Genomic DNA, 23,751 nt, shown 5'->3' on the forward strand with positions numbered 1-23,751 from the left:
ATCTCCACTGTGGAGGGCGGAACCAAGAGCTCTCTTTCTGATTCGCTGCATATTTTCAATGCCATCAGTGGGACCCCCAGCGGCACCACCCTCCATGGCATTCCTAGCTCCGCCTCCACCGTGTGACTCTCACCCCTGGCCTTAAACTTCTGACCCTGCCCACAGACAGAGAAACGAGCAGACTGACTGAAATGCATCAAAAACAAAAGAACAAGGAAAGAATGGAATTTCATTGTCTGACACTCCTGAATGAGTCGAGGAGTGTCCATCAATCAGCATCCAGGACTCTGGGATACAGCAGGTGTGTCCAGTCTTTGGAATGTCTACACACTATCCCCATGTGACTCGTGCAGCTTTTGTTCTTCTCTCATCCACTCCAGTCCTCCATTCACAGGAGTTTCCTGTGGAGACTCTCACTTTTATTTCTTACACAACCAGAACAACTTGAAAAATCTGCACATTCCTTAAACGTAATGCTTCATATATTCCGCAAAAAGAAAATATTTCCATATATTCCGCAACTCTGTATTTTTTTTTGCTGCTCTGTGCTAAAAGAGAGTCTTCGACATCACTTCCTGTGTCTAAAGCAGCAGCCGTCCATTGAGTAGTTGAGAAGAGAATATAACTGTGCTTAAGTGTAGCAGGAAGTTTAAGCTTTACTGTACAAAATACCCACGATCACCTGAGCCACTCAAGCTTTTTAACACACACATCCATCATTTTTTTCCTTTTATTCATTGAAAGCCAAGAAACAGTTGCTGTTTCTTCATAGCAGAGTGCAATAATTCTCTTTCTTTGTCCTGTTTTGGTTCCTGAAGATCTCTTGCCAAAGTGAAAAGGCTAGATGTGAAATATCTAAATATATATGGACAAAACAGATAAACAGAAAGATTTTTATAACCGTTTATGTTTGTTTAAATGTAAATTGTTTTATATCGAGGGTTTGAAATGGAGGAGGGGAGGGGGGGTATTTTTATTTAAAATAATCTGTTCTGGAAACATATTAATGTTCCTAAAATCTCTGAATAAAATGTATTATCTTCCATCAGTTTTCGTGTGGTTTTCATTCTTATCAGTTGCTTCCATTAAACATACTTTATCTCCACTACTGTGAACTTTATTATTTACCAACCGTGAGATCATTAAAACCTGATCTATACAACCTCATCTATGCAATATTTATGGTTTTTTATGTATGGTTTATGGCCGAACACACTGCATTATTTTTACCCCTGATTGTGAGGCATTTAGCATGACTGGAAATACATACAGCCCATCATTTATGCTCTCATATCCAAATCCTGGCAATTTTAAATCACCATATATTTTATATAAGGTTTAGAAGAGATAGACAATATTGACAAAGTATCAGATTCAGTTTTGTTTTTAAAGTGCGTTCTGAATAAAACCTGCTGACTTGCTCTCAGTCTACACACACACACACACACAGACTCGCTCATGCCGTACTCCCCTACTCTCTCCACCTCTGTCGCCATTGTATCGCAGCAACATCTCTGTGTGGATGCGGGCAGTGTGTTTACCTCTCTCTTCCAATGATTTACAGCTCTCCAAACTTCAGCTTTCCAGCTCAAGTGAGTCATTTTAACATTGTATATCAGCTGATGATGTGCTTTCAGAAAGTGTCGTCCACATCTCTCCAAATTCACAGTCAACAGTAAATATAATACTGTTTATATATATATATATATATATATATATATATATATATATATATATATATATGTATGTATATAAATGTTTTATTAAATTCAATTACATTTAAATTTAAATTAAATACAAGTATAATAAATCATTTACCATTCATTAATTATAAGGTTTTATTAGATAAACACAGGATTTTATCAACCCAGTAATAATTCTTACATCAGAAAAGTGACTTGAAATAGTTTTTAAATAAAGTTTATTTAAGAATACATTTATTTACATTGATTTAAAAAAAAAAAATTTTTTAAGGAAAACAATGCCATTTTGCACGTTCACATTATTTGCTTTTCAGTATAAATTGATAAGACTGCCATAAATAACTAAACTGCACCCACTCATACACACATTTTCTCTCATTTTAACCCAGGGGTAGCCGAGGATACATTTTATTGTCCAGAGTCTATAAAACCCTGTTACCTGTCTCTCTTAGATTACAACTCAGTCTGTCCGGGGTCGTGTGTGTGTGTCTGTGTGTGTGTGTGAAAGAGAGAGCGAGTGTGAGTGTGTGTGTCTCTGTACTAAAGGATATTCTTTACGAGAGGACTAGAAGACAGCCTCAGGTAAAGCAGTAATCATGACAGGTGAGTAAACCTAGATGTTGATATGGAACAATATAATAATAATAATTCTCCCTTTTAACTCTGGGTTAGTACATGGAGAGTAAATGTGTGTGTTTTTTGCATATAAAGGGCAATGCACAAATTGTTCATAAATGTTACATTGTGACAATGTTTGAAATAGCATTTGAAGTCAGTAAATTGAAACTGAATCCATGTTAGAGCTTTTTTAATGACATTTCACTTCATTTCTGCAGACAAAGAGGAACAAAGGACAAAGAAGACCAAGAATAGTGTAAGACTTAATTCTGTGCTAGTGACTCACAGAATTACTATTTTTATTTTGTTCAATTTAAGCATTTATTTTTAGTTGCATAATAAATATGTTATGTCAGCACAATTAGTAAGAATACCAAAATATACAGAACTAATTTGGCAAAATACAAGTTATTAGGAATGATTTTAATTGATCTGTGGTTTTTTGTTGTAGCCAAGTTGCTTGGGATATCCTATCAGTATATTTTTCATTGTGGTGAATGAATTCTGTGAGCGATTCTCCTACTATGGCATGAAAGGTGAGCCCAAACACATGAAATGAAGTGAAATTTTGGCTCTGTTTTACTTGTTCTTTCACATAGATCTGTAGTTCTCATTCTTTACTTCTTAGTACGTGTCACTCATCTCTTTTACTGTGCTCTGTGTGTTGCAGCGGTGCTGGTGCTGTACTTTAAGTATTTTATCGGTTGGGACAATGATTTGTCTACCACCATCTACCACACCTTCGTGGCTCTGTGCTACCTAACACCCATCATGGGGGCCATCATTGCAGACTCTTGGCTGGGCAAGTTCAAGTGAGTTTTAGGGCTGGGAAAATGTTCACAATAACATACTATTAACTAGGATCCGTATTTTTCGGACTATAAGTCGCACCTGAGTATAAGTCGCATCAGTCCAAAAATACGTCATGATGAGGAAAAAAAACATCTATAAATTGCACTGGACTATAAGTCGCATTTATTTAGAACCAAGAACCAAGAGAAAACATTACCACCTCCAGCTGCGAGAGGGCGCTCTATGTCTTCAGTGTAGACTACAGGAGCACTGAGCTGCATTAGAGCGCCATCTCGTGGCTGGAGACGGTAATGTTTTCTATTGGTTCATTTCTCTTGGTTCATTTCTCTCGGTTCATGTCAAATTAATTTTGATAAATAAGTTGCACCTGACTATAAGTCGCAGGACCATCCAAACAATGAAAAAAGTGCGACTTATAGTCCGGAAAATACGGTAAATGCAATACTGATCCCTATCAAGTCAAGTCAAGTCAAGTCAAGTCAAGTCAAAAAAAAAAAAAATCTTTTCCTCCTGAAAATTTATTTAGCACCACCTTGTGGCTTCCTGGCAGTCACCGGACCCCAGTTTATGCACTTGTATGAAGTACACTGTCACCCAGTCAAAATGCTTAGTTCAACAACATTTATTTTTTTTCTACTATAATAAATATATGTATTAACATGACCTCCATTCTCCACATTTCCCAGGACTATTGTGTATCTGTCCGTAGTGTACACCATCGGCCAGGTGATCATAGCTATCAGTGCCATCCATGATATCACAGATACTAACAGAGACGGTACACCAGACAACATGACCTTCCATACGTGAGTTACTGCTTGGGAATTTTTTTTTAATTATATTATTGCAACCCAAATAACCTATTAAGTTAAAAGTAGCATACTCTTTATTAGGTGCTACATCGAGCAATCATTTTAAATACTGACATTGTTATTATGTGATTTCTGACACATTATTTGGTGTGAATTTGAATGTCTTCATTTTTATTTTTGTAGTGCCATGTCCATGCTGGGACTCATGCTCATTGCCTTGGGAACTGGAGGTATTAAACCCTGTGTGGCAGCGTTTGGAGGAGATCAGTTTGAAGAACATCAGGCATGTGGACCCTCACACACACACACACACACACACACACACACGCACGCACGCACGCACACACACACACACACACACACACACACACACACACACACACACACACACAAACCCTATTAAAGAGGATCTACTGCATTCAAGCATAGCAGACATTATTTTGTGTAAATCAGCTGTTATCAGTTAAAGGTAAGTCTGATATTAAGTGTTAGAGATGAACAAATGGAGATACTTGGGTGAGTTTTAGCCCCCTCCATCCCTGCCACAGGGATATAAAGTCTAAGGGCCAAAGGTCAAAGTGTGAAATCTGAATATTTTAGACTAAATGTTACAATATGATTAGGGTAAAAAGTCAGAATTCCTCTTATTGTAACATTTTTTCCATGTTTTCAGCCAGTAGAAACTTCTGAGGAACTCAACAAGTGATGCAGTCTTATTGGCTTAATATCCTAAAGTTATATTTTTATTATGATACAGACAGGTTTATGAAATATTTTATTGTTGTTTAAAGGAAATAACACTTTATTCAGCAAGAATTTATCAAATGTATCAAAATTCATCAATTCATTCAATGTAGCATTGTCATCACAAAAATATTAAGTAACACACATATTTTCTATATAAAAAATGTTTCTTAAGCACCAAATCAGTATATTCTGAAGGACTGTAAGACGCTGAACACTAACTTTACTGTCACAGGAACAAAATAAAATCTATTAAAATTGAAGCCATCACTTTACAATGTAATAATATTGTAATACAAATAAATAATTAAAGAGTAATAATAAAACATTGAAAAAAATGGCCTACCCCAAATGTTTGAATAGTAGGGTATATAATGTATTTTAAATTAATTATGATTTTTATTTGATTTCAGGAAAAACAAAGAAGTACTTTCTTTTCCATCTTTTATCTGTCCATTAACGCTGGCAGTCTTCTCTCCACTCTCATCACACCCATCCTGAGAGGTGTGTATTTACAGCAATTACAATCTGAACAGTAACTTTGGTAACACTTTGTTTTAAGGTGTCCTTGATAAACATGATAAACATGTACTAACTATTGTAATCCCAATAAATTATGCATAACTACATTCAAGTAACCCTAATCCTAACCCTAACCATATAGTAAGTACATGTAGTTAATTAATATCACTCAGTACTTAAATGTTGAATTACACTGTAACAAGGACACCTTAAGATAAAGTGTAACTGCATCTTTTACTTTTGTTGGTAATACATGGTAGATTGATAAAAATGCATATGAACAATATGTCTTGTCTTTGTGTGTATTTGTCAGCTCAAGAGTGTGGTATCTACTCAAAGCAAAGTTGTTTCCCGCTTGCTTTTGGGGTCCCTGCAGCTCTCATGGTGGTTGCCCTCAGTGAGTTAAAACTGTTTCGGTCTACTTGTATTTATTTTAAAACGTGCAATACTTTTAATGACCACGCGATGGCAGCCGTGACCGACTGAGGCTCTTCTTCTCTCTGCAGTTGTGTTCATCGCAGGCCACAGCATGTACATTATAGAGTCCCCCAAAGGCAACATCCTGCTGCGAGTCATGCAATGCATTGGAGTAAGAGCACAGACAAAACTATGCTTTCTTTAAGAAACAGTATTAGGTTTTTGGAAAAGGGGAGAACTAAAATGAGCCCAAATTACAATTCACTTTCCATTAAAAGACAGTGTAACTTGCAAGCTTGATAAACAATCAAAATTTAGTATTCAAATATTATAGTGACTCAATATACTCCAAACATTAGGCCAAAGAGAGATTTTAAAACGTAACATTCTTTTATACATAATGTAGATGTAGTATAGTATGAAAATCACACCTTGTGACCATGGACCACAATATATTATAATATATTTTTAGCAATAGCCAATTCATTGTATGGGTCAAAATTATATATATATATATATATATATATATATATATATATATATATATATATATATATATATATATATATATATATATATAAATTTTTTTTTTTATGCCAAAAAAGGATAAGATTCTTTTTATGCCAAAACTAAAACGTTATGTTCTATGAAGATATTTTGTAAATTTCTTTCTTACTGTAAATATATCAAAAGTTAGTTTTTGATTAGTAATTTGCATTGCTCAGAACTTCACTTGGACAGCTTTAAAGGCGATTTTCTCAATATTTAGATTTTTTTTTTTTTTTTTGTACCCTCGGATTCCAGATATTCAGATAGTTGTATCTCGGACAAATATTGTCCTATCCTAACAAACTATGCATCAATAGAAATATTATTTATTCATCTTTCAGATTGACCCTTTTGACTGGTTTTGTGGTTCGTGGGCTCATATATGCTGGCGTTATGCACAGTAACTCCATTGACATATTAGCATATATTAACTTCTTGATACAAATCAAATAAATGCAGTCTTGGCGAGCAGAAGGGACTTCTTAAAAATACAAAATAAAAACAATCTTACTGTTCAAAAAGCTTTGGCTGGTAGTGTAATTGATTTGGTAACATCAAGTCATGTGGAAAAGTCTAATTGCATGAGAGTTTTCTTTTATCTTCTATAGTTTGCAGTTAGGAACCGTTTCAATCACCGCAGTAAGCAATACCCCAAGAGAGAGCACTGGATGGACTGGGCAGAAGAGAAGTATGATGTATGTTACATAAACCATCATGATTAAATGTTTTATATGTGCACTCAGTTAACTCTTCAATGCAGTAAGAAGTTCACAGACATTCTGTCTTTTTACAGAAACTCCTGATCGCTCAGGTGAAGATGGTGTTGAAGGTTCTGTTCCTCTATATTCCTCTGCCGATGTTCTGGGCCTTATTTGACCAGCAGGTCAGTGTAGAAACACAATGATGCTACAAATGCCATAATCAAATCTGCATTCTTGCACAAACACTAATCTGTCTTTGGGCTTGATGTCAAATGAGAGTGTTGTTGTCTTTCCAGGGCTCCCGTTGGACTCTTCAAGCCACCACTATGGATGGTAACTTTGTAAGTTCAAATTTTTGCAGAAAACTACCGAATGCACATATATCTGTCCAGTTATGTTGTCATATTTCTTATGGTACATCCCTTCTTTCTTTCTATCATCATAGGGAGCGTTTATAATTCAGCCAGATCAGATACAGGTGAGACTGATTTATTCTACACACGATTTACTTTGTGTGTCTATACTTGTGTTTTACTATGATTAACAGGATATGAAATGATCAGGACACTATGTGATGATAATATTGTACATTGTAGTGTACATACAGTGCATTTGTACTCATTATTTACATTCTGGTGCAGATTGTGAACCCCATACTGATTGTTATAATGGTGCCAATCATGGACTCTGCAGTGTATCCACTTATCAAGAAGTGCCATATTAACTTCACGTAAGTGCTGGATAATGTTTACTGAATTTGCCCTTGTGATACGATGTTATTTGACGGTGTGATTTTGTGTGTGTGGTGTTTCCCAGGCCCCTGCGGAGGATGACTGTTGGTATGCTGCTGGCCGCATTAGCATTTGTGGCCGCTGCTCTTTTGCAGATTCAAATTGACGTGAGTAACTGATACCTAGCAGTCTAGTAGATATGTTGCAATGATGTCTGAGGAACATAACCTGATGCTTCTTTTAGATTGGTATTGTTACAGCATGCTTATTGGCTTGCCTTCTGCCCTTAGCACTCTGGTACAATGATTGTCGCAATGCATTTGATATACTGTACATTCAAAGCGAAGAAAATAAATTGTATGTTTCTGACATGCTTGTCTTGTAATCCATCAGAAAACAATGCCCGATTTCCCATCAAGCTCTCAAATCCAGGTGAAGTTCCTGAACTTGGAGAACACATCAGTTCCTGTTGTAGTAGAGGGGCAAGAACCGTTTGCTGTTTCTGGCTTTGATGTAAGTTCACACAATGAAACATCAAACTTAAACAGTTTTTCAAAGAGTTGGAAAACCATAATTAAAAGGAAGTAACAAAGAAGTCTTTTAAATTATGGGAATTTTTGGCACTATGAACAACTTGGAAACGTATACTCAGAAAATGTGAAAATTTTACTAGAACTATTTAATATTTTTTCTTAAAATTTGGAAAATAAAACCTCAGATGAACATCACATGACATCCACTTTCACCAGCAATAAAATTTTTCTATATGACTTTATCGAGATTTTATTAAACTATCACATCATTCTGGAGGAATTTTGGCCCACTGTTATTAATTGATCCAGCTTATTGAGGTTTAAGGGCATTTGTTCATGCACAGCTCTCGCCACATAATTTCAGCCAGGATGAGGTCTGGAATTGAAAAATCTTGATTCTATACTTTTTAGCTGTTAGATTTTGCTGGTGTGCTTGGGATCATTGTCCTGTGGCATGACCCAATTGTGGCCCAACTTTATCTGTCGGATGGATGGCCTCACATTGACTCTAGAATACTTTGGTATACAGAGGAGTTCATGGTTGAATGACTGTGAGGAGCCTAGGTTCCATGGCTACAAAACAAGCCCAACATCATCTGCCCTGCACCAGCATGTGTGACTTTTGGTATGAGGTGTTTGTGCTGATATGCTCTATAGGTTTTCACCAAATGTGGCACTGTGATGTACGGTCAAACATCTCCACCCTGGTCTCATCGGTTCAAACTATGGTTTGTTCAGATTCAACTTTGCAGATCTAAACCGTTTTGTTTGTTTTTTTTTTAGATAGAAGAGGCTTTCTTCTGGCAAGCCCAATAAACATGCCAAGCTTGTCTAATATTTTTCTAATTGTATAGGATTTTTTCCTGAAAGGAATAAAAATTCAGACCATAGTGTCATTGCCACATCTTAAATTACATATTCAGTATCATTCTGTGATGGAAATGACACTTTTGGAATAAAATAGCCTACTTTTTCTCAAGGTGGTTAATTTCATAGTGATGTATTTAGAATACATAAATGCTAACAAATTGACATTTCACACGTTTTTACATAATTTGAAAATTTGAAGTACACTAACTTGTGAAAAAACTTGATTTGGGGCAAAATTGTTTGTTATTGTGGACAGTACAACTTTGACAAGCAAAATTTTGGAATAAAAGGAACAAAAACAAAAAATAAAAAGTATGATTAATTTTTTAAAGAAAATTCATGAAAACTCATCTCAAAACAGAAATAAATGAATCAGTTTAATTAATCATCTTAAAATATAGGTTCTTTTAAAATGTAGTAATATTTGACATTGTTATATGGTTTTATTGTATTTTTGATTAAACAAATGCGGACCCACTTTATATTAAGTGGCCTTAACTACTATGCACTTACATTTTAATTAATAATTTAGTACAATGTACTTATTGTGTACATATATGTTTTACATTGTACTTATATTTAAAAAAAAAACTACATGTAATTACATCTGTATTTAATTTCTGTAATTACATTTATAATTACACTGTTGACCCATACTTTACACCTTAACCCACCCTTAAACTTACCCATACCTCCAACCCTCTCCCTAACCTTACCCCATCCCACCTCAATAGCAGCAAAAGTGTTTTACAATACAATATGAACACAATAAGTACATTGTACTTATTTTTGTATGTAAGTACATACTAGTTAAGGCCACCTAATATAAAGTGGGACCACAAATGCAGTCTTGGTGAGCAAAAGAGAATTCAAAAACATTTAAAAAAATTGGACTCACCCTAGCACTGACCTGACACTCCATAACAGCAGTGCATGTATAAAAGAAAACCTTTTCATAAAAATCAATCCCTGGGACATAAAAATGCTTTTAGTTGAGGAAACATTATGCATATGTGCTGTATGTTAACTGTACATAATCGTCTTACAAATTCTTTTATGTTGTTTTGCTCCCCCAGTCTAATGATTATATGACACTTGACAGCGAGAACGTTACAGTCTCTGCTGGAGAAAGAAACGCTACAGCTTATTTCCAGAAGAAAACAAGGCACACGGTTTTGATAAATACTGATGGAATGCTTCAGACTGTGAGTGCTGCATTCAGTTTTTTTGTTTTTTAATCATGGTATTTAATTAAATATCTTATATGTGTCAATTATTGTGATCATTTTAATGTCATGAGTATACAGTAATTATTACTGTAATGTTGAGTGTGTTCTGATTCATTGTTTTGTTCACAGCTTAATGACATAACCGAGAAACCAAACCAAGGCATGAATGCGATCAGGTTAGTGCATTTATTAATAATGTTTTGAATATTCTTTTCAAATTGTTATCTATTCAAACTGATTAACAGCAAACATGTGTTGTAGGTTTGTGAATGGCTTTAGGTCTCATCTGAACTTCACAATAAAGTCTGATAATCTGGGTCTCATCGCTCCCTTACAAGGATCAGGCTACCTCAATGTTTCCCACGGCAAGTATGTGTCGTGTTTTATGTATTGTGTATTACAGTTACTAATATAAATATATATTCATATGCATATACATGGAGCTGTTTTTACAGATGAAAATTGCAAACCCAGAAAGCAGTGCAAACCCATTGCTAGGCTGCTTTTCTACACTGATTTGATTTGATGCCCCCCTTCCCAGAGCCAACTTTACTATTGTGAATGAAGAAGGACAGATGTGCCACTACATCCTGCAGCTGGGCTTCGGAAGCTCCTACACAGTCCTGATCCCAAGCACCTTTCGTTTTGGAGAATCTGTAAGTCATGTTTTTACAGTCGACGATTATATTATGAACACTATTAGGAATAGTTAGAATCTTATATTCCCATGGGTCTGGATGTGTGTACAGTGTACCGAGAACATTAAAGCAATACAGGATATTGAACCCAACGGCATCCACATGGCCTGGCAGGTCATTCAGTACTTTTTGATGACCTGCGGAGAAGTGGTCTTCTCTGTCACCGGCCTGGACTTCTCCTATGCACAGGTATGGCTTGCTCTCCGAAAAATACAACTGAGCTCTTTAGTTATAATTCTCTCATAATTTGACTGTTACCTTTTAGGCACCAAGCAATATGAAGTCAGTCCTCCAGGCTGGATGGCTGTTGACTGTTGCAATGGGGAACGTCATTGTGCTCATCGTGGCTGAGGCAGGCTCACTTCCAGATCAGGTATACCACATGAACTGCTCGATTAGATTTTGACGAAATCCTGGTCAAATGTCAATTACTGTTGCCATCCGTATTGCTGTAAGCTCATCTGTGTTTATGTTGTTGCAGTGGGCAGAATATGTGTTGTTCGCATCTCTCCTGGTGGCCGTGAGTATCATCTTTGCGGTCATGGCTTACTTCTACACCTACATAGACCCGGCGGAAATTGAGGCTAAATCTATGGAGCTTGAGCCAGAAGAGAAGAAAAAGAAAGAGCTTGAAATGACGGCCAAAGACAATTTGGTGTATTTAAACAACAAGATGTCAAAGAACACAGACGTCAAACAAATGAAGATCTAGATTCATCACTTCTTTTTCACTTGATCTGTGCTTTGAAAGTGTTGGTGTTCCCTTTACTATTGATCGAAAAACTGATTCACCATTTTTTAGCGAAGCTGGGTTTGGGATTTGTTATGCAGTAGCACAAATACAACACAACCCTAAATCAGCCCAAGGGAAGCAAATTCTACATGAAATTGAATGGTGTGCTTGGGATGACAACCATGGGCAGAAGAGTTGGTTATGGTTAAGATCAGCTGCACTGGTGCCTTTGCAGGTTGGATTTATTTATGAGTATATGATGTTACGATCAATAAATGGATGAGTTAAAGAGGCCCTCTTTTATGGACAACATGGAAAAAAAAACAGTTCAAATGGAACCTAAAGTGTAGAATTACATCATACTGTTTTTAAATGCTGTTTCCCTCTTGTACTTCAAGCAGCAAGGTCCTGTTTGTGCTTTCAGAAAATATTCTAAAGTGCGTCTAATTAATTTTTATTAATAGCCATTCATCTACACCAAGTAATGGGTAAAACTAAAGATTTGAAAATTTTCAAATAATTCATTTTCACAATAGTAAATGCAACTCAATTTGCAATATTTAAAGGGGTTACAAGAAGAACGTGCCATATAACTTGCACCAGCTACGAGCATTAGAGTCGTTTTCTTCAATTAATCTTTTTAATTATTTTTTCTACATAACACTGTAAATGGATTTTAAACTATATTGGGTCCAATAAGCTATGAATGATTCAATTATTGATGAAGTGCTTCAATAAAATATATATTTATGCCTCACAATAAAAAAAAAAAATTGCCAGTAATCATGATTATTTTGAAATAATTACATTTATGCATATACCAGATGCTTTTATCCAAAGCGACTCACAGTGCATTCAGGCTATTTTTTTTTTTTTTTACCAGTATGTTACTATTTAAACAGTAGTACATTACTACTATATAAGATTGCTTTTGCTCACAAACAGACAAAAGAAACATTGGTAGGTTCTCAAACCTTGAGTAAAACCCTTTAATTTCTTATTAAAATGAACAGAGCACCCCCAAAAATGTACATTTGATAAAAAGGCAAGGCATTTCAGTAATGGCCATTTCAGAGGCTTGGTTTTTAAATATTTACCTTTTCTTTTGTTTCTAACAATATCTACAGAAGCTCTTGGCCATCTGTACACAGTGATTCATTTGCAAAAATCCATCATCTCTTTTAAAGGTCTGTAAAATTGAGACTATATACACAGATTTGTACACAAATCCAAACATAGCGCCCTCTGTCTTCCTGGATGACTGGTCTGCTCGTTGCAGATTACCTGAGATTTCAGCGTGAGAACTGCAATCTCCTTCACATCAGGGCTCGGATGAGCGCACACACTCCGACAGACATCCGTCTTCACACATGCATTTTGTTCAGAGTCATGCACACTATCTTGTATTTTGTTTAGGGCGGAGGAGGAGGAGGTGGCAACGGGCCGGGCTCCTCACCCTGTGATGGCATACACTTAATGCATTCTTCCAAAAGCTTGTGTAAGATAACGCAAAATGACCAGCCTCCATCTCGCTCTGTGCTTAGCCAAAGGAGTTACATCTACACTTTGTCCATTGCTTAAGCGGTCTCCATTACAAACGCACTATTACGCATACACACGCACACACACACATACGCTCACACTCCAAAGAGTGTTCCAGGAGATTGAGATTATAAAAGAAAAGTGACACTAGGGGAAGCTTGAGGAGCTTGATAAGTTCTCTTGATAAGCTAGTGAAGGACAGTTGGTCCTCCAGGGTAGACGTCACAGAGTCTGCTGGTGTCAGGATTCGCTGAGCTGATGCCAGGGGGCGGGACTGAAGAGAGACGGACAGGCTAATGGAATAATCACTGGTGCGATGAGGATGATTTTCTTCCCCTAGAGAACCTACAGGTAAGAAAACGAAAGCTGAAGAATCTGTGCATGAAGGAAGCTTACGGTAGATGTTTTATTTATTATTCAGAAATTATTTCTGACCATTACATCAAAGCAAGTACTGGCTTAAAAGCACTGATATGTTGCTGAAAAAAAAAAAAAAATAATAATAATAAATAAAAAAATTATATATATATATATATATATATATATATCTCAAGGTTTAGGGTTTTTAAGTATAGAATTTTATTCAGCAAGGATACACTAAATTGATCAAAAGTGACAGTAAGCTAAAATAGTAGTTATTTAAATTGTAATACTAATTTATAATATATGCTCAACATTCTTTCAAAAAACATTTTAAAAAAGGAATAAAAAAAAAAGATTTAAAAAAGATTTTAAATGGTAGTGTACATTTTGAATGTTTCATATTCACCCTCACTGCAACGTCTATTTATTTGTTAATGACATTTAAGTTAAAATTAGTTGCTTTTATTCTAGAGAAGGCACACGTCAAAATTATTCCAACTGTGAAGTCTACAACAACAACAAAAAAAAAAAATGTGAGTCATTTTCTAATGCAACTAGGTTGAGCACAGTTCAGTGATGACAATTTTATTTTTAGGACGAACTATTGCAATAAAGAGCAATATGAGGTTTGATCAGTACTGCAGTATGCTGTCCTTACCGCTGTAGCCTTTGAATAAGTTGGGAGACCATGACATCTGAGATCCCTGGATATGCCTCCTCAGCAAGAAAAATGGCCTCTCCCAGCTGCTCCAGAACCTCAGGTTTTACCGTCGCTGCTGCAGCATCTCCCGCCCCTTCCTTCAGCTGAGGACACACAGAATTTGACACGCAGCTGACGCCTTTATCCAAAGCACACTTATCATAGAGACAGCATCCTTGGCAGTGACAGCAGAAAGAGACCTTAACCTGCAGCCTTACTTATACCAACTCAGACCACTGCAACAGTAGATATATTATGGTACTGTGACAAGCCAATACAACATGAATAACAATGAATCCAGTCACAATGCCCCAGCTCATCGAGGTCGCATCATCAGGGAACGACTGCTGGAGGCTGGGATACTACAAATTGTGTGGCCTGCGCTTCCTCCAGACCTGAATCCCATAGAAAACCTATGGGATCAGCTGAGTTGTTGTGCAGAGGGTCATAACCCTGTATCCCAGAACCTCAGCGACCTAAGGGCAGCCCTTAAAGAAGTGTGGAACGCCATGCCTCAGCAGACAGTAAGTCAACTTGTGTACAGCATTAGACATCATTGTTAAGTTGCAATTGACGATCAAGGACACATGACAAGTTATTGAGACATTGACTTCACCACTGTTGATAGTGTTCTGTGATGAGCCTGGACCACAAAACCAGTCTTCAGTGTCAATTTTTCTAAATTGAGATTTATACATTATTTACATCACCATTATGATCCGACAATATTTGGCCAAGATAGAACTATTTGAAAATCTGGAATCTGAGGGTGCAATGAAAATCTAAATACTGAGAAAATCGCCTTTGAAGTTGTCCAAATGAATTCTTAGCAATGCATATTACTAATCAAAAATTACGCTTTGATATATTTACGGTAGGAAATTTACATGCAACATGATCTATACTTAATATCCCAATGATTTTTTGGCACAAAAGAAAATTTTTGACCCATACAATGTTTTTTTGGCTATTGCTACAAAGATACCCCAGCGACTTAAGACTGGTTTTGTGGTCCAGGTCACATATATGGTGAAATTCATGTTCTATCGGATTTAAATCTGGAAATTGACTTGGCAATATCACTATATTATTTAAAAATATATTATAAACTTTTGTAAAACCAAATTGTTTCTCTTTGATAATTGTGTTTGGAGTAATTTTATTTGTTGATTGTTTTAAATTGTGCTGAATACATATCGAGATGGAGAAAAATATCTTTACCGTTCAACATACTTCTATTACATAATATGTATCATAATATGGCCTACTCTAAAAACAATCATCTTGTGGAGTCAAGAGTCTAGACTACAGTGCACTGCACTCTCATGAAGAGCATGACAGGAAATGGAAGGATTTAGTCCTTGAACGAAGGAGAGGGTGGAACAAATTAGTGTGCAGTCACTTGTCCCTGGGCTTTTTTCCCAGCATCCCTCTATTTTCCGCTCTCCGCCTCAAATACCTCATTGCTCCATACTGATTAGTAAGAGGCCTGAGGGAGTGACGGTTGCCTTTAAATGATGCTTTTAAGACATAATAAAGCATTCAAGGGCCACTTTTAATCTTCACGCTGATATGTTTTTTTTTATACCGGTGCTGAAGCTAGAAATCCTATAGTGAGCAGACACTAGTGAAATAAAGAAATGAGACCAATGTGTGCCTCACTGCTGGTAAGTACAAATACAAATCAGCATTTAAACATCGATGGATTTCTGATTTTGGTTTTGAAGGTTCCCCTGTGGAGGTGATGGATATGTCTTACCTCAGTTAAGACTGGAGTGATGACAGTGGACAGACTCTGGGACAGAGGTCTCTTATTGGGCTCCTGTGGAAGCAGAAAACATCACACAGTTAGATAAAGAAACCGCTTACACAGCACAACAGTCCGATGTGGCCTTGAGCTCAGTCACCTACCTCCTCTCCTGTTGGACTGGCTCCGTTCTGCAGCTTTTTTGGGTCTTTCTCTCGAATGGTGAAGATCCAGTCATCACTGCCAAAGTCATTCCCACCAGACGCCTGGCCATCCGGTTCCCTGAGTGGAACAAAGACACAAAAGAATATAAGAGGGATCCATTGAACACATAAAAGAAGGACAAATGAAAGTTGATGCATCAAAAATAGGCATGTTATTTTTCCTAACCGACAACAGACGCCCGTTAACCAATTATTATCCGTTAACAAGATTATTTTAAATTAGAATTGAATTAAATTAGAAAGGATGAATTTCTGTGACCCGTTAAAAATACTAACATTTGTTTCCTGGGGATTCATTTACATGCGCAAAAAGCAACAAACAGAACATGAGGATTCTCATGGTCTTCGTATCACATCACGCACCTGCAGCTCTTCTGGGAGCGAAGAAAAACATAATAAAGCTAGGCTATAAATAGTGAATAAATAGGCCTATATGAGAAATATATTTTTACTTGAAAAAAAAAAAAAAAAAACGTAGAGTTTCGCTTCATTTTTGTGCTGCGCGAAAGGAAACAGACGGCAGAAAGCGGCATTCCTTTTTTTCTTTAGGCTTTTTACACACAAAGATTTGTTTTTATCGTGAATGTACATAAATAAAGGCAAACCATTTACAATTCTGATTATCTTTATGACTAAAAGGAAAAGCTGATTCCATTGTTGGGGGGGAGGGGGTCAAGTGACTGCACTGACGCCGAATACGCGCACAAAGTTAAGCTTTGCTACTTTGACAATGCAGTCTGTTCATTATCATAAAATATAAGGAAAAAAACACACTGCTCAGTTTACATAAATCTGTGCTGTTAAGTGTTATCACTGTAGCGCCATGATTTTATGCAAAACATTTTGTTTTATGTGGATATTGGAACGCGAGTAAAGTAGGATATAATAAATAATAATTTGCCATTAAAATACATTGAGAATACAGAAATATTTGATTTTGCGTTGAATGAGACGTTGGTTTTAGACTAAATGAATTAGTTTTGGCTTGTCGTTTATGTTGCTATAACTTCTTATAGGCTATTTTTTATTCTTGTTCTTTTTTAAATCGGCTACTGCTAATTGAAAGGATTTGTTGTGAAGAGAGGGGTATTAAAATAGCATAGCTATGTTTACAGTGTTTATTATAATGTTTGTAAACATTTAGCATCGGCATTAGGCCTATTTCTGAATGAAATAATAAAATGTGACTTATTAATAGGCTACACCGCATATGTTTTTTCTCTCTCTAAAAAAACTTATTTTAAACGTGTAACGTAGCCCATTTTTACAATGCAAACCTTTTTAAATATTTTGATAAATTACTGAAAATAAATAAATTATTTTTTAAACCATTTAAATGTATGTATTAATCGGTAACAAACTTTTTAGCGGTCGGTTAACGGTTAAAATAAACATCCCTAATCAGAAATGTATACGCTTTTAAGAGAGGGCCAAACACAAGCAGGGGAGAAAAACTTTCATGATTGTCCAATCTAGATCATATTAAAGACAATTATTTAACTTGTTTGATTAGTTAGTTAGCCACTTTCTGTTAACTGGAAGCTGTTAACTCTTGTTGACTCTTTAACCTTGGAATAAAGAAATCCCAGATTATGTTCTTAGATCTTCCACATTTCACACTCTTCACATTTGTAACTAGTAACCTTTACTGGGTAGTAAAGCTATAAAATTTCACACTGTATTTTGGTTTAACCTTAATGTTTTCACACACACATTCTTGCTAGTTGCATTAACCCAGGGTTGAAAACCAGCTGAAAATAAAAATTATGTTATTATTTCCTCACTCTCATGTCATTCCAAAACTCTTGACTATGTTTCCATGTTTTTTTATTTATGCCAATACGATACAAGTATTTGAGGTCAATTTTAGGTAAATAAAAAGGTAAATATCCTTTTATGTTCCACAGAGGAAAGAAACACACACTGTTAAGGAACAACATGAGGGTGAGTAGATTATGACAGAAATATTTGTTGGGTGGATTATTTCTTTAACATTTCTAAACAGCATTTTAGTTGTGTTTTGAGTTGCGTACGAGTCAGAATCATCGGAGCTGGACTCCGCTCGGGACTGTTCGGCCTTCCAGCGCTTGTATCTGTCGATGAGCTCTGTCAGATAGGATGTTTTCTTCGCATAGCGGACGATGAGCTTGTGTTTCAGCAACTCTTTGGCTGTCGGTCTCTGAGAGAAAGATTAAAAACTATTAGATGGGTCCTTTCAGTCCCAAAACTTCAGTTTTGTCTTTTGATGCAGATACAATTATAGTACATGCCTTGATAACCATGAAAAGATCATGACCCGAGTAGCAGAAATAGAATAAACTGTTCAGCCAGAAGGATCAGTGAACCAGACAGGAGGAAATGACCTCTGGGAATCCCTTACGAGCATACTCACAAAACTGGGCTCTTTGTTTAGACAGGCCTCGACAAACTCTTTCAGAGGTTTGCAGTAGCTGCCCTCCAGTGTAGGGGGGTTGTTCTTTGGAATGAGGAACAGCACCTTCATGGGGTGCAGATCGGAGTGGGGCGGCTCGCCTTTAGCCAGCTCAATCGCCGTGATGCCCAATGACCAAATGTCAGCCTGGTAGGAAAAGCAAAAAAAAAATTATGTGAACGGGCAATGCCAGGTCATGTGGAAGAGGAACAGTCATCGCTCATCTAAATGAATCATATGGAAAAACCTGACAAGATATTACAATTAGCACCAAATCCAGAGCCAGGCGTCTGGTGCGATGATGGATTTGTAGCTAGCAAGTCAGTCTTGGCATATCTACAGTGACCCTCACCTTCGAGTCGTAGGCAGACTGTTTGATGACCTCTGGGGCCATCCAGAAGGGTGTGCCCACAAACGTGTTGCGTTTGATCTGCGTGTCTGTGAGCTGACCGGCCACACCGAAATCTGCCAGCTTCACCTCCCCTTGCTCTGACAATAATACATTTGCAGCTGAAAGAAAGAAACAAGGAAAGGAGGTCAAGTGTGCAGAGTTAGTTAGAGTGTACCAACAAACAGTGGGGTCTGGGAATCCCTCAGAGGGCCCAAAGGTGTGCTGAACAATAACATTTGACATAATGCACTTTTAAAGCCTTTATAGTTGTAACATAATGTGTAAAATATTCAATCGTTTTTACTGAGCAAATTCGATATTATCCATTTATTATGATTTCTAAAGAATAGTCGGAAACCAGAAAATCAAATCTCATTATGGTGTCGACAAAACTAATTTTTAACAGTTTTGTGAAAAAAAAAAGAAAACCTAAAGGATTAATATTACATTCTGTCAACTTAACTTAGCAAATATTTATTTTACTGTATGACCAGATATATCTTAATATTTTTTACCAGCTTGCTTTAGTACAATGCCAATATAATTTTGGAAATTTTTATTTCATTTTGTTGTTTTAATAGTTTATGATAAATATATGGATGACCAATACATTTTAAAATATCTGTACTTCAGCCTTTTAACATGCTGAACCCCCCCCCCCCCCCCAACAAACATTTGGTGTGACAATTCGATGCAATAAAAATTTTTGTTTAAAAGAACTGCTGTAAATGACTCTGTTCAGACCAACCATACATTTGCATGCCATCATACAGGCAGATTTTCTTTTCTCTTTTATTGCAAAAAACAAAAAAACTAAAGTGTGTTCTAATCTTTTCCATCACACCGTGAAGAAAACTGGCCGACCAATATTATCTGCATTTTAGTCAAATGTCAGAGCAGCTGCTGTTACATAAAATCATAACAAACTATAAAAGCAGACTATTTCCATGAATGAAGTTGTACAACTGATAATGTATTCTTGCTAATAATTATTTATATATGTTGCAAACCCAGACAAAACCTCCTCAGAAGTGTTCAATGTAGAAGCTTGGTACTTTGCATCTCGGTGGACTGATAAAAACAGTGCATCCCGATTCCAGAAAGATGCAAGGAGAACTTAAAATGTTCTCTTCCATTTCTGTGTGCAATATTTATAAGATGGTCATTTAAGGTCAGGATGACCTTGATTCCACCATCCATACCTTTGATGTCTCTGTGGATCTTCTTCTCAGAGTGTAGATACTCCAGGCCTTTCAAGATCTCTCTCAGGATAGTGGCGATCTGCGTTTCGTCTAAAGCACCAGGCTCCAGCTGAAAGTGAACAATGATTAACCACAAGCCCTGGCTGATCACGACAACAACAAAATACATATAATATTGTATAAAACAAAAAATAGTGATATTAGGTTCAAACCTAATGTGTGTGTTTTACACTTGTGAAACCACATCTTTAAGAGGAAGTCATTTCAAACATCACAAAAGCTTCATAAAAACATTACGTTCTTTAAGGTTGATCAAGAATAAAAGTTCTGCATCGTACCAAATCCAAGGCAGATCCACCACCTAAATACTCCATGATGATCCATAACTTTGTGTCCTACAGCAAGAGAAAGATAAAGAGGAATTGGATGTTAAAAGGCGAGAAAAACCCATCAACTCACAAATAAGCAACAACAATTTTTCCAGAGTCGAGGCTTTTGCTAGTGAGAGGGTAAATGTGTAATCCTAATCTCTCCTTTAATTTGGGATTAGCTAGACTGAGAGAGAGGGAAGAGTGAAAATTGGGTTACATACCTCCCACCTCACATGATGAGCTTAGAGTGAGAGAACGTGAGCCTGTGTGTGTGTAGAAACTGAAAATGAAGAAGCACGCCGAGAGCCTCTTAAAAGTGAGCGATTAATTTATTTCACCTAATGGTTCACCACAGCGCAGCTACAAAGTTCTGTGTGCTCTTTCATCTTTCTGTGCAGAGCACTTTTTTGTGTCTCTCTCACTTTTGCACCTGAAATAATTCATTTATGCTCTACTGCACACTGCAGTGCTCGCCAGTCACACTGAAACTAAGATGCAGACTTTTTATTTTGGTATATGCTCATACGACCCCAATCCTAATTACTAAACTTCGCTGCATATCTCACACTAGTGATGGGTGATCTTCCTAAAATATCATATATCAATCTTCCAACACAAAAATAACAATCTGAATTGTAATCTTCCCAATTTTGAGATGTGCTATCGAGAATATCTAACAAACCTGATGACTTTTATTTTTTTCACCTCCCGGCTCTTAACGCATCGTATTTTCTTCTGGAGATTCAGTGAATGTTTTAACCTTTTTTAAAAGTTGTGTTTGAGTCCCTCAGTTGTCCTCAGTGTGAAAATTCTTCTGAAGAACAGTGCTTAGTTTAACTGTTCAGAACAAAGAAGGGACTTATGAACAATCATCACAAAACTGCCTCCCGGTTTTCATCCAAAATATCTTAAATTGTGTTCTAAAGACGAATTAAGCTTTTACGGGTTTGGAACGACATGGAGATAAGTGATTAGAGACAACATTTTCGTTTTGGGGTGGAGTATCCACCTTTAATGAGGCTATTTTTTGTCTTGTGGATTAAATGTAAACAATTTATGTAAAATATCTTACTCAGGACAGTACCAAATAAAAAAAGAACATCAGGCTATATGGGTTATTTTTCTTCAACTATTAAAGTTTATTACGGAAAGTTAATTAAAAAAATATGAAAATTGTGAACTAAAATAAAATTGTGCAAAAACGACTTGCTGTTTGAAGCGGTTATAAAATACTGCAAATTTCAGTGGTTAAAATCCAGGAACTTCAAGTGGAACCTATGCAATCATTCTTTAATACAAGCAGCCATAAAGTGCAGCAAATTTGGTCGTCAAAATCCAGTAACATTAACTGCAATTTACATAATCAGGTATTTCGCACATGGGTGATACATTTCCCCCAAGCAGATTTCGCAACAAGTTCAAGTCGTTCACGCAAATTCGCCGCATTGACCAACAGAAAGCCGCATGATCGGTCTTGGAATTTACGTAATCAGGAATTTCACACATGGGTGAAATATTTCCCCCAAGTAGATTTCGCAACAAGTTTAAGTTGGTCACGCAAATTCATCGAGTTGACCAACAGAAAGCCGCTTGATCTGAAAGTGCCTCCTGTGTGAACTGACTTTAAAACACTGCAACAATACTGAAAATAAACAACGAACCTATTTTTCCCCAAGAAACTTTTACAAATTGAATAAGGTGTGGTCTTTTTTTATATAAGAATTATCGTACTTGTCCTGCAGTGCAAATAAAGCTACAGAAACTTCAGAAGATGGGATCTTTTAACGTGGGACAGTAAAAAATGCACCTAGAAACCACACAAATCATCTAAACAAACATCCAGGATATCTTGGCAAGATCCTAAGCCATTCGGAACAACTTAGCAATGGATTAGCAAACACTGCCACAGTTAATTAACAGTGAGTTTTGCACAGGCAGGAAAATGTACCTAGTTTAAAATCTAAAGAAATAAAAATGGTAACATGCTCTACAATTTCATCATTACAGATCTTCAAAGTAATAGCTTACGCCAAGCATTCTGTTTCTCTCCCAAAAATACATGTCGTTTATTTCCCCAGGCAGAAATTACAGCTGCTATCTATGCTTCTCTCTTTCTGGCTAGCAGCTTTAAATACACAACAAAAAGAAATGTGACTTCACTATGGTTCCTTTGAACTTGAGCATTCATTTTCTGCTTCCATTTGTGACACTGGGGCTAATTCAGCTTAAGTTTAATGTTGAGAATCACAACTCCACATGGGGCATCAAAGATTATGAACATTTGGTGCATGCTGTGGCCGAGGAAGAGAGACCGTGAGACAAAGGCTGAAATGGTTTCAAGGCTGATTTAAAGAACACCCACACATGCTAGTTTTACACTTCTTCACAGTGGGAAGTGGACTGATCATGCCGCCTGACGGCCTGCCAAATAGTAATAAGGTCATCGGTGTGAGCTCAAGTCATGTTGATCTGTCTGAATTTTACATCAACCAAAAACAGCTTTACTTTACAAACTCTGCATAAAGGTGCCATCACACACAGTAATGTAGGCCTATGTAATACAGGAAGCACATTTCTTTAATTTTGCTAACAAGCATGGAACAAAACATGGTCAACTTCTCATAAATATGAACATGAAGCACAAAAACATTGCACATCAATCTCCAAATATAGCTGCAATATTTTTAACTAGGAATTGTAGTTATATGGTACCAAAAATGTCATTGAATTGACATAATTTCATGAACTCTAAAGTTTCAAGTGTTCATGCCATCCCTAATACAAAAAGATAACTTTTGTGATATTTTATATAATCATTTTCAATAAAGACTTTGAGTAAAACATTTATTTTGTGGTGGCACCATAGATTCAACTTTTTGGTCAATTTAACAGGGTTTATGTGTGAAAGGATAAATACTCGGCTTACATAAAATATACAATTCAAATATTTTGAAAATCTATGCAACATTAATATATTTATTCACTAATGTTCATAATGTTAAAACTAAACTGTTCAAAGATTTCAGTAAAAATAATGTCACAATTATTATTATTATTATTTTTTTATAAATGCTGTATTCTTTAAACTTTGTTGCAAATTGAGGATA

The 23,751-nt window shown here is 36.3% G+C and overlaps 2 protein-coding genes and 1 pseudogene across 6 annotated transcripts in view; 2 read left to right on the top strand and 1 right to left on the bottom strand.

The window, feature by feature from the left end:
• LOC127959233 (dedicator of cytokinesis protein 9) overlaps positions 1-1,048 on the top strand; it is an 82,234-nt gene extending 81,186 nt beyond the window's left edge. For 4 of the 5 annotated variants that reach the window (XM_052558285.1, XM_052558287.1, XM_052558286.1 and 1 more), the window contains exon 53: positions 1-1,048. In XM_052558285.1, coding sequence (XP_052414245.1) covers positions 1-126 — 126 coding nt within the window. In that variant the 3' untranslated portion in view covers positions 127-1,048. The other variant, XM_052558289.1, reaches the window with a different exon arrangement.
• LOC127959236 (solute carrier family 15 member 1-like) lies at positions 222-12,901 on the top strand (annotated as a pseudogene).
• Positions 12,635-23,751, bottom strand: part of LOC127959234 (serine/threonine-protein kinase 24-like) — a 17,205-nt gene continuing 6,088 nt past the window's right edge. Inside the window, exons 3-11 of the mRNA XM_052558291.1 lie at positions 20,612-20,668; positions 20,274-20,382; positions 19,033-19,190; positions 18,642-18,827; positions 18,283-18,428; positions 16,190-16,307; positions 16,038-16,100; positions 14,237-14,382; positions 12,635-13,560 (exon numbers count right to left, since the gene is read on the bottom strand). Coding sequence (XP_052414251.1) covers positions 13,521-13,560; positions 14,237-14,382; positions 16,038-16,100; positions 16,190-16,307; positions 18,283-18,428; positions 18,642-18,827; positions 19,033-19,190; positions 20,274-20,382; positions 20,612-20,668 — 1,023 coding nt within the window. The 3' untranslated portion in view covers positions 12,635-13,520. The remainder of the gene's footprint in view (positions 13,561-14,236; positions 14,383-16,037; positions 16,101-16,189; positions 16,308-18,282; positions 18,429-18,641; positions 18,828-19,032; positions 19,191-20,273; positions 20,383-20,611; positions 20,669-23,751) is intronic.

Source organism: Carassius gibelio, chromosome B6, assembly GCF_023724105.1.
Source record: "Carassius gibelio isolate Cgi1373 ecotype wild population from Czech Republic chromosome B6, carGib1.2-hapl.c, whole genome shotgun sequence".
Lineage (NCBI taxonomy): Eukaryota > Metazoa > Chordata > Actinopteri > Cypriniformes > Cyprinidae > Carassius > Carassius gibelio.